Raw genomic sequence first — 12,182 nt, 5'->3', positions numbered from 1 at the left:
TCTTTTTTTATCGGTAATTGCGTGGGACGAGCCAGACTGGAAACCGGTCAAATAATTTCCTTTTTCTAAATATATACCTGATGATTTTGTCATCTGCTGTTCCGGCGCAAGTTAAGTAACACGCACGAAAGTATTTCCACAACTGTGTCCACAGATCATGTTCTGACGTGGTGCAGAACATCTGCGGGGCGTCCTGACCTCCGCCTTCGACGGGCCGTCGGTGTTGTTGACCTTTTAGTGAGCGTGCTGAAAATAACCGCCCGGTTGCGAAATCCGACTTTCGTTCGGTTGATCTTTTGCGCAATTTTGAGCAAGAAGGTCGGAAGGGTCGAGTCTGCGTGTTCTCCTCATGTGTGGGGTTCCTCCGGGTTCTCCGGTTTCCTCCAAAAACATGCCGGAGGTTGACGTGATTGGGACGTGCATTGAGGTTCACGATTTCATCACAATCAGATTTTCAAACATATGAACCCTACTTTTTCACCGTTCGATTAGCAGCGGACAACGGGTTATCTTTAAAATCCCCTAAAATCGATGGCTGGAATGCAAAACCTGCTATCTGAAAAAAACACTTTTATCAGGAAATGAAAAAAAGGTTTCATTTGATTATAGTATGGTCTTTGTTAATTCACAGGAGGTCTTTCCTACCTGAAGCTATCAGACTTTTTAATTCCTCTTCCCTCAGCCGCAGGGAATCTTCAAATCTTTGTAGTTAAGACCTTAAAACAGTTAAGACAATTTATATTTCATTGTATTTCTTATTCTTCCTCCTTCCTACTATTATCTATTACTGTTATGTTTTTGCTTGAAACTCTGGCGCAACAATTTCCCTCGGGATAAATAAAGTTGTTCTCATTGTTAAAGCTATTCAAGAATATTCTATTGTTCACAGATTATATTTCTATGTTATAAATTAAAAATACATAGCATGTATTTTTACCACTGACAATGCAGATAATTGTTTTTTTCCAATTTTTTTCTGCTTCATTGTGCACATAGGAGTTTTGTCATGTGACATTTATGTCAAAAGAAAGGGCGGGATTATCTTGCAGATAGACTGAAAATGTGGAGCCATCCCATTTCTCACCACTCAATGCAAAAACCCGAAATCGAAAAAATTTGCAGATAGGAGGTTTTGCATTCCAGCCATCAATATCAGCTTTATTCACATATGCAAACTGTTGCACGCAAAAAAAGCACATTTACTCCATAAAAGTTATTTGGTCCTACCTTTACTTATAAATGAAGTCCAAATAGTCCAAATAAGAAAATTGTCTACATCTGGCTATGCAATCCTCCATTTTGAATTTGAGGAGAGGAAAAAATAAATGTATGGCTGCACTTGACTTGCTAACTCAAGCTTACTGTCACTGTATTCTGCAGCCGAGGAGAATCCCTGGAATCTCGAGGCAGGAGAACTGCGTGCCTCACTCAGTGGAAGCTGTTTTATGGTCACTCAGCAAAAGAAACTAGTAACACCCACACAGTTGTTGACAAATTGGAAATGTGGTTCATATAAACAAAAGTGTTTAAACATTTTAATAGCGACAGCAATACGGTCTTATCGCAGAGAATGCCAGCCGTTATTGCGCAATCTACGTTGAGGCTCAACAGTCGGCGGCCTCTTCTTTGTATTTGAACAGCAAATGTGAAAATCCAATAATAAAAACAATCGAAAACTGGTGAAGTTAAATAAAAAGAACCTTTATAGTGCAAATCACTGATGAATTTAACCATTTAATTCTGTTTTTCATTCTACATTTTTGTCCTTCCGAGACTGACGAGTGAGGCACGGCCTCTCCTGCCTCCCCTGACGGCACGCCGCGGCCTCTCGCCCAATGACAGCTGGCGTTGTACGGCCGCGACCACGAGCGCGGCTAAGCCGTATAGATAACGAATGAATGAATTGCGCAGGTTTGGCGCCCCGTCGCGGTTGGTACCGCTTGTGGTCGACTTTGCTGACTAACCACGCTGCAATGTACGTCACATGCTTCTCAGTAAGCGCCCCAAAGTGTTTGTAAGTGATGAAAGAGTGGAGGAGGAGAAGTGACATCACCCCTTCCACTTAATAGATTCAATCTGGTGGCGATTCCCTCCCCGACGGAAGCTACCCTTCAGACCCCCGCGCCTCCGCCGCTCCTCCGTGAAAGGCACATTATGCTACGCGTTCGTGCACAAAAATGGACGTCTCTGTCGGAAAGTTGAAACGCCATCACAGGAGAGAGAGGAGCTGCGGGTTTCTGTGTTGATTCTGGTTTAAAAATGGAGAGAGCGGTGCAAGGGCACCATGATGAAAAACAAAGAGAAAGGAAAAGAGAGAGAGTGGACTGTATCTACTCTGGCCGCCTCGCGGCCTGACATCATATTTGGCCGACAACTGTCCGTCTTCTGTCTTCTGGCAAAAGTTTCCGCTGTTTTCCATAGCTGAGCGTTTTTCGCTGGGTTGATTTTCCATGGGTCTTGATGTCTGCGAAGAGCTGGCAGGGAGGGAAAATAGGACAACCGATACAATGTGACACGCTGACAGACGTCCCTTTCTCCGTCACGCCGAAATCACTCATCCTCACTTTCATCGACAGCGTGAAGGGCCGGCGAGGGGAAAGTTCCCGGTGGTGAAAATTTTACAAGCCGCCCCCGTGACTCACAAGCCAATTGAAAGTTACCAGACGTGGGTTACCGAAGATTAGATTAGAGGAAGTGATACATCTAACAATGAATGAAGTGTTTGGAAATATCAGACGCCTACTCTTGGGGCCCTACGTCCGAGGGCTATTTTTCAAATGAACGAACCGCTTGACCATCGGGAAGTTTCTCCCGTGCCGCAGCTCCTCTTTGAATCTGGGTCGTCGTATCAACATTTGGTTTTGATTTGTGAAGAAAGTGCAATGCAAGCGGCCCCCGCTCGCCTCTCCGCAGCGAGCGTTAGTTACCCCACCGCGAACGCCAAGAGGGGCTTCAGAATGACCCAAAACCTCCGTCCTCCTAAATTACAGACTTGGGAAAACCAGGGATTCTCAAAAAAGCAAGTGTCCAGTAAAGCAGAAAAGGTGGGTCTCATTGCGGGAAGTGGTGGGTGCTGCGGCAGTGACCCACATCCTCTTCACGTCCACGTCCACCGACACACTGTCAACCCCAACAACACACCGGCGTCATTGTTTCACGCTGAGCCTGCCCAAGGGTAATTCCCATCATTTTCCACTCATCAGATCTGCTGGATTTAGAGAAACAGAGAACGTTAAAAGGTCCACGACGGCGTCGTGTCACAACATCAGGGTCCGCAGACGTGCCTGTACATGGACTCCACAGACTCAGCACGGTGCGTCACTTTCATACAAATAAATGTCACAGAGCAATGCATTGATTTTCGTACGTCAACGTAACAAGATGAGCAAAGCAACCATGACACAACTCTCGAAAGTTCATATTAATGGACTCACACTCTTTCCTCATAACACGAGACAATACCACACTTGCATGCCGTTGTTTAAGAATGTGTATTTCATCGCGTCCTATCTATCCCGCCGCACTACTGTTCTATTCTTTGAATATTTTTAAATCCCGCGAAACGGACGATAAGGAAAGTAAATAGAGAAAGGTGAATGAGAGAATGAATGGTTGTGCGTCTCTACGCGCGGCCTTGTGATCAACCTGCGATGCGACCTCTTGCCACCTGAATGAATGAATAAAAGAAGAATCTTTTCCACATCACATGTTCTTTGTCAACGGCAAAATTTAAGTCGTCTTGATTTTTCAGGTGTTATCAGCTGGTGATGTTCGATCTGTGGACTGTTGTGATGATAAAAGCTTTAAAAGGTTTGACAGCATTAACTTTGGAAAAGCCGACTTTGACGACTTGGTCTGATAGTCACGCAAGAAAAGCACAATAAGGTATAAGACATTATTCATATTAAAGGCTTTAACATATATACATCCAATATTGAGAAAATAAATCAGCAGAAATAAGTAGCTTTGTCTGTACAAACTTAAAAATGATTTTTTTTTTGTATCTCAGGTTAGAAAATAATAATGCATCAACATGATGATTAATAATAATTTGATGATGATAATACATGATAATATATAGCACAAATTTCAGATCCTTTGGTGAAAGATGCATGTTCATGGTGGAGTTTAAGTTTCTAATAGTTTTTTCGGGGGACGTATCCAGACCCAAGGCTTTCTGATGAATGTTCGTCCCATGAGGACAGGAGTGGCCAAAGTCCGGCCTGCGGGCCAAATGCGACCCTTGTCCAAATTTACACCGGCCGCAGTTTCTGTCATAAAATCGATAATTAAATCTAATTTGGTCTGATTTTGTATTTTTGATCTGAGTCTAAAATTGAAATAATGAAAAACACTGCATGTCTCCTTTGTGATAACAAGGATTCATATGGCCCTCAATGTTTTGTAACTTCTGAAAAATATCACTGTTAGTGTTATTTTCCTGTTCACATGTTTTGAAATTAGAAGTTCATAGTGAGCAGTTAATCATGAATAATATGTTTTGTTTCAAATGAACCTAGATATGAGTAATCATTTTGAAAGTTTTTTTTTTATTTTTCCAAACCGACTTTTTCCTCATTTAATGTGGTATTTTGGTCAAAAAGTTTGGATTTGTATTCGGTGTTAAGACATGAAAAGTATGCTATTTGCAAAAAAAAAGAAAAAAAAATCTAAAAGAATTCATTTGCATTTAATGTTAATGGTTTAAAGAATTTTCACCTCACCAAATATGGCCCTTTTTGCAAAAAGTTTCTGTAGTCGGACATGGAAGAAAAAAAAGAACGGACTAAACTGGAATTAAAGAGCATTGTTCATTTCAGTCTCCGCATATAATGAATGGAAGTTTCCAGGCATCGACATCCAGCCGTGCCATGTCACCCTTTTGGTCACACACAAACACGCACGTATTATTTTTTTTTTTTCAACAGAAACAAACATTGCATTTTTTGGAAGTTAAGGGGAAATTGAGAAATATCAGATGTCACTGTCGATCTTATGTGATAAAGCTGGAATTCAAACCCGGTGGACTCTCAGGAACTGAGCCGCCCGACCAAACAAGTCATTTTATGACTCGCCTACGAAATCATTTGGGTGGGAACAGCCTGCTGTTACTCACAGCAGCCTTGTGATGAAATCTCAGAACTTTTCCTTCTGGTGTTTCAGTGGCTTATATTTGAGACGTCGCCAGTCGAGGAAATCTATATGAATCACACCTTGTTAAAAATTCTCGGTAAACCCTTACTAACAAATAGCGATCACCTGATATTATCTCCTTTCGTGTCACGGGTCTGCAAAAATTACAATCACCTGTCCGGACCTGCTGCACTGATTGTTGTTTATAGTGTCACAGTCAGATGTGCGAAGCAGACATGTTGTCTGTTTCACGGTGGAAACGTCTTGGGGAGATTCCACGATTTGTTCCTTCCATTTAAGGTCAGCTAAGGTTATAACCACCGTCATCAAGATTGTTTATCTGAAGAACCGTATGAGAGAGAACGATGGAAGTCGTTCTCACTTTCTACTCGCAAGCTCTTCCGACTTTTGGTCGGAATGTTAGGATTAGCATGAGGGTTAAACCCAGTTTTAAATTCTTCAACTGCTCCATATCATCTCTCACGTAAAACAAGAGGGCACTTATCATTTATCAGTGCAACCTGAACAATTTTAATTCATTCTCCGATGAGGCGGTTCTGATTTGCCATCGGGTTTATTGAAAATACCTGTCAACTTATTCTTCTCATTTCAGCTTTTCTCCATCTAACCCTATTCTCTGTGTCCTCCTCTCTCACACCAACTACCTTCATATCCTCTCTCACTACGTCCACAAATCTTCTCTTTGGTTTTCCTCGAGACCTCCTGCCTGGCAACTCCAATTCCAGCATCTGTCTACCAATATTTTCACCATCCCTTCTATGTCAATGACCCAACCATCTCCATCTGGCTTCTCTGACCTTCTCTCCAAAACATCTAAGATGGACTCATTCCTGATCTTATCCATCCTGGTCACTCCCAAAGAGAACCTTAGCATCTTCATCTCTGCGACCTCTAGTTCTGCCTCTTGTCTTTTGGTCATTGTACTGTCTCTAGTCCAAACAGCATCGCTGGTCTCACCGCTGTCTTGTACACCCTTCCTTTCATCGTGACTGAAAGTCTTCCATCTATCTGACACTTTTCTCCACCCATTCCAACCTTCTTGAACCCGTCTCTTCACCTTTTTTCCACGCTCTCCGTTGCTCTGGACTGTTGACCCCAAGTACCCTGAAATCCTCCAACTTCTCGATCTCCACTTCCCGTAGCCTCACCGTTCCACACGAGAACTAACTTTCTTTGCTCTCTTTTCCAGAGCATCCCTCCACCTCTCTAGATTTTCCTCAACCTGTTCTTTGCTCTTATTGCAGATCAAAATGTCACGGACACACCGGCCCCCCGAGGTTGACTGGTGAAGACACCAGCCAGCACTGCCCCGAGGTTGCATTATTGAAAATATCAGTCAATAATTCTCACAATCTCCCTTCCCTTCCCCGTTCACTACCTCACTCTGCTGTCTCTCTTATCCTTGATCGTCCCGGCCCGCACACATCCTGCCTATTTTGTTTATTCATTTTATTCATTGCTATTTATTTGTGCCACTCCATTTATGTTGCTATTTAGTTCTAGTTGTGTATTTTTTCCCCCTCACTGTTCCTTGATGTTACCCATTGTCATCCCTGATGTTGTTGTTGTCTGCTGTCTATATATTCATGGATTTTTTTTTTGTCTTCCGCCTTTCTATTTATATTTATATTCATATTTCTTTTCTTTTTTTTTTTTGACATTATAACTGTTACGCTGATGGGATCAATAAGGTTTATCTTATCAATATCAAACCTCATGACGCATTTCAGGATTTAGCCCAAATCAGTCCTGCTTCCATCTCTTCCGTCTCCACTCGCCATCCTTATCCTTTCTTTTTGTCTCTTTCGTCTTTTTGAAACAGGGGATACACAGAGCGGACACTGCTTTCTGTTATTTTATTTTTTCTGTTAAACTAAAAATGAGATCGAAGAGGAAAAAAAAAAAATCAGGTTACGTGATAAAATTTCCCTGAAAGGGAAAACATGATTCCCAGAAGTGCTATTTCATTGTAGTCTACTGAAATACAAGCTGCAAAACAGATCGTTTGGAACATTAATGCCTGCCATCGGCGCTGGATCAGAAGTATTCTGGTCTCACGACCAAGTGATAAGAGTACTTGGTATCAGGACAGGGATAGGCCAGAGCTTGGGTACTGTTCCTGGAGATGTATGCCAGGTTTTGTTTAAAGTCCTGGACCTGACAGACGTACTTGCCTTGGCAGATCAGCAGGAGGCGGTTCTGATAGCGAACGTTGTTCTGCTGGGGAAGATTTAAGGGAAACAGCATCACCGCAGGGACAGACTCACAATTCATACCTCGGTTTGAACATTCGTATTCGTAGGAGAAAAGTTTATACTCCCAATCAGCAAGGCTGTCTTTAAAAAGCATGCTACTATGGACAGGTATTCTCAATGACATTTGTCCATAACCATAACTATAACCATAATCATGACTGGATCTTTGAGCGAATGAGTGATGGGAAATTTCTGTCCCCCACAACTCGGCGGTGTAAATCCTGGGCCGATATTTGTCGTCTCCTGTGCTGAATTTTGGACTCGCCGCCAGTTTGCTGAAAAGTAGAACGTTGAATTGCAACGCTGTCATGATGTTTTCGCGATACACGACCTTATGGGTCTTGTACAGCGAGGAGTTGAACTCCAACCAGTACAGTTTCTCAGCAGGGATCATCGGGAACCGAATTAGATTGAGAAGGGCAACCTGGTTTTCCAAACTGGTTGAGTTGCCCTTGTCCATGATCCAGCTCTCCACGGTCTGAAGGAGGAAGTACTCGTCGGGAACCACCAGGTCGGAACGGGTTAGAAGGTTCCCGAGGACGTCCACCTTGAGGCGGAGCCAAACGGGAGACCGGGTCAGATTTTGGAAGTTCCAGGCCAGAAATTGGAGGCAGTTCTCCTGGAGGACAAAATCTCCAGTTTCCATGGCATAATCATAAAGAGACAACTGGGTCTGAAAAGAATCGTCTTCTGGGAGGATTTGGGTGAACAGCCGGCCCGAGTCCTCCATCAGCTGCTTCAGCCCAAATTTCGACGCCAACCAGTGGAGGCACTGAATAGAGGAGGAGGTCACGTCCACTTTTCGGGTGTAAATGTACCTACAAAACAACCAAAATTGTGGAATACGTTAGATCCATTAAGGTTTCTTTGGACATATTTTACAATAAAAACTGCAAGAACTGGGTAAAATAATCCTGCTAGGAAGGGGTAGGACACGGCCCTTTAATAATTGTTGATTCAGGTGTTTAGGAATAAATTTGGACCAACAAAGAAGTACGCAAGACTGGTGCAGGACATGTATGCAATCTTTGAGATAGTGCTGAGGTGTGCTTAAGGTGTGATAGAGAAATGGAGATGGGACTACGTCAGGGGATAGCTCTGAGACCCTTCTTGTTTGCAGTGGTAATTGACAGGCTGACAGATGAGGACAGATGGGACTCCCAGTGGACCGTGATGTTCGCAGATGACATTACGATCTGGAGTGAGAGCAGGGAGAGGTGGATGTATGCCTCGAAAGGTGGCGTATTTTAAGTACTTCGAGGCAACAGTCCAGACCAATGGAGAGTTTGCAAAAGAGGTGAAGAAACACGTTCAAGCAGGTTGAAACAGGTGGAGAAAGGTGTCGGGGGTAATGCTCGATCAACAAATATCGGCCAGAATGAAAGGAAAGGTGTTGGAGACCAGAGATGCTGTACGCTTCGGAGACAGTACCACTTGGGAAAAGACAGGAAGCAGAGCTGGAGGTCACAGAGATGATGATGTTGAGGTTCTCTTCGGGAGTAACCAGGATGGATAGGATCAGGAATGAGTCCATCAGAGGGACGGCACATGTTAGATGTTTTGGAGAGAAGATCAGAGAAGCCAGATTCAAATGGTTGGTTCATGGACAGGGATAGAGGATATATTGGTAGACGGATGCTGGAATTGGAGCTGCCAGGCAGGAGGTCTTGAGGAAGACCAAAGAGAAGATTTGTGGGTGTCGTGAAAGACGACACAAAGTTAGTTGGTGTGAGATAGGAGGGTACAGAGGAAAGAAAAAAAGAAAATATTCGAAATAACTCTTAACTTGCTCAAAGGCACCTTTCTTTGTACATGATCATTCGGTTTTCTTTAACGTATAATATCACTGTGACATCAAATATTTATAGCTGTCAAAGGTTAGTAATGCTGCTACTTGTTGGAGAAGAGGGGAGTCAGATGGGAAAAAGAAGATATATGTACGGTCAAAATCTGATTCATCAATAATCATGATTTGCAGTTGTTTGACATTTGCTCTTATTTTTAAAATCATGATTGGTCAGATTGCTGGATTACATCTGAGGCTCCATTCAAGACTTTTACACGAGTCGTGTTTCCTACGTTCATCCACCACATAACCCTCTTCTTTTTGGGCCATCAGTGTTTCCGTTGTTTTTCGAGCACATCCTAAGGGTTTTACACAAGTGATGTTACACGTTCTAAACCAGCATGTCGTTTAAGTGCAGTGTATCGTACATCGGCAGCATGACAGTCCTGACGTACCTTAAGAAGGAGGGGAAATACGTCTGGCAAGCCAAGCTGACGTTCACCGTGACGCCGCTGATCCCCTTTGTGACACCGAAGAGCGGGAACTGAGAGAGGATTACTTTATGCGCGCAGATCGTTGTCTTTGCCAGGGTCCCGTTTTCACCTTCGCCCAAAGCGTCATCTTGAACCCGGACCTGGAGGTCACAGCCGATCCCGCTGTCGAAGAGTTTGCCGAGCTCGTTGGACAGGCTGATGCTGTGGTCCAGCGAGTGGGTCGAGATACTGAGGGTCTCGTTTGAGCCTGAAATCACAAAGCGACCGGATGAATCTCGGCGGAAATGAGTCGAGGGGCGTCGTCGTGCTGTCAGATGTTACCGGGCGCTGATTAAACACTGACGTTTTGACTGACAGATAACTCCAACGTCCTCTTTGTGGGAGCAGTCGGTTACTCCCCAGCGTTTGAAACCACAGGAGAACAGGTTCTCCTCGTTGCCATTGCACTCGATATCATCCTGCCAAATGGGGCCCGGAGCTGCGATTCAAAAGGAAAGGATTATTTTCAACACACGGGTAACAGCGCGTTCTCCCTCTGGTCCCGACCGCTCAATCGACCAGACAGTTCCACCGCCCTCTGGTGGGAAAAGAGAGGAAGTAAAGGGCACCTTGTCCGTAGTCTTTCCCGAAGATGACAGATTCGGCTCCGGGGAACATGAGCTGACGACACACCACCTGGGCTTCGGCCATATCCCAGCCGTCATCGCACACCGTCCCCCAACGCCCGTCGTGGAAGATCTCCACACGGCCCTCTGAGGGGCTTTGACCGCCGGACAACCGGACGTCGCCATCTCGCAGATGTTTTTTTTTCTCTGGTGACAAAAATCCAGAGTAAACAGATACTTTGCAGTGTGTGTAAACTGAGCAGAAACACTTGCAACATTTCATCATATATGACTTTTAAGGACAAACTAAGGGTGTTAGCGGTTGCCAAGGAAGTGCGTGAACTTACGCAACACACCGAACTTCACTGCGCTTGACATGGAAACGCAGACAAGGAGCAGAAACCAACGCCGCTTCATTTCCAACTCACGTTCTTCAACTCTCGGGACGAAACAAGCTGACAGAAATAGTAACTCCAAGGTTAACCCCCGATAAAAAAAAAATATGCATCGATAAAAATTATTGGAAAAAGTTAAGGGCAAGGAATGAAAACCACAGTACCTTCTTCTCGCTGGTTTTGCTGTCCTGCCGCCCGCAGAGCGTTCTGCTTTGTTGATATATCAACCTGGGAAAATGAACGTTACACCCAATTCAACCCTAAGACGATGGGAAGGCAGTCTTTGTTAAATTGATCTCTACTGTGCGACAGTCTTTTCAGGACGCCCACAACACTTCTGTTAACCCCCCTATAAAACCCTCCTCTGCTCAGCAGCAACTCCAAAGTTCATTTTTTTTTTGTTTGCGCACCATCAGAGATGAATCGAATGCACTCGGCGTGTCCCGGCCTCACACTGTGTCAATCTGTGCTCAAACTTGTCTCAGTCAGCCATCACGTCTCAGACCGTCTGGTCCCACACAATAACTTATTTCAACAGAAATAACAATAGAGTATTGGATTTTCCTACTTATTTGTCAAGCACGGAGTAACGTACTAAAAGATGCAGGCAAACCGGTTTATGGGATATATAAAACTTTTTGATCCCCATAGGGGAAATTCTTTTGTGACATTAACGCAACGGTTATAGTGTGAAAAATAAATATGAATATGATAATAACTAGTACGACAGTTAGAGGACAATTGTGGAGAAGATTATTGCGTATCAATCAGTGGCTGACTAGTTCATCCTTTCACGGACAGCCGAAAACAATATTTACAATATGCGGCCCTAGGAACAATATTTTGTGGCCCCCCTGCCTGAAATCAAATCTTTGTGTTAGTGAGGCCCGGGCGTTTTAGACAGTGGGTTTAAAAAAAAAAAAAAAAAAGTCCAAGGAATAAATGAAAAAGTAACTTTGAAATGTATTTTTTTTCTTCAAAATTTGAAAACAAAATGTTTTTTGATGAAAAAATGTCTAGCAACATTGCAAAATCAGTCTTATTTCTCTAAAAAACACAAAAACGATAACAAAGAAACCCCAGCAAAATTAAAAAGATGGATTTAATAACCAGAATAGCCTTGTAAACAGTATACCTCCTCTTATACATGCGACTAATCAATTTTCTAATAAATTCTAGTGGCAAATTTTCCCACAGTGACAAGATTTTCTCTTTTAACTCGACAACATTTTTAGGGTGTAATTTCATCTTTTTTTTTTTTTTTTAATATTTATTTCGTCAGGATTTTTTTAGAGGAACAGTTCATGACATAGAAAGAGTTTTATAATTCACCTATTTACCTCCTTTACACGAAAACAAAGGAAACATTTAGACTTGGTGCTACTTCTAGGTAATGATTTTACTGGCCCGGCCCCCTCGACATCCAACCAGGCCGAATGTGGCCCCCGGACCAAAATGGGTTTGACACCCCTGCCTTAGATGATGGATCGGAC

At 43.4% G+C, this 12,182-nt stretch overlaps 1 protein-coding gene across 1 annotated transcript; it reads right to left on the bottom strand.

The window, feature by feature from the left end:
* Window positions 1-6,995: 6,995 nt before the first annotated feature.
* On the bottom strand, window positions 6,996-11,059 carry LOC147217183 (galectin-3-binding protein B-like). The gene is made up of 6 exons (XM_086175612.1): window positions 10,854-11,059; window positions 10,642-10,749; window positions 10,298-10,501; window positions 10,033-10,167; window positions 9,651-9,936; window positions 6,996-8,227 (listed from the first exon to the last, which is right to left on the bottom strand). The coding sequence occupies exons 2-6, from the start codon at window positions 10,709-10,711 to the stop codon at window positions 7,192-7,194; spliced, it is 1,731 nt and encodes a 576-aa protein (XP_086031738.1). The 5' UTR covers window positions 10,712-10,749; window positions 10,854-11,059; the 3' UTR covers window positions 6,996-7,191.
* Window positions 11,060-12,182: the final 1,123 nt, after the last annotated feature.

The sequence above is a fragment of the Fistularia commersonii genome, chromosome 28, assembly GCF_037954325.1.
Source record: "Fistularia commersonii isolate RoL2024-O1a breed Wild chromosome 28, RoL_Fcom_v1.0, whole genome shotgun sequence".
Lineage (NCBI taxonomy): Eukaryota > Metazoa > Chordata > Actinopteri > Syngnathiformes > Fistulariidae > Fistularia > Fistularia commersonii.
The sequence above is the reverse complement of the archived record's forward strand: the minus strand, read 5'-3'. Positions and strand labels throughout refer to the sequence as shown.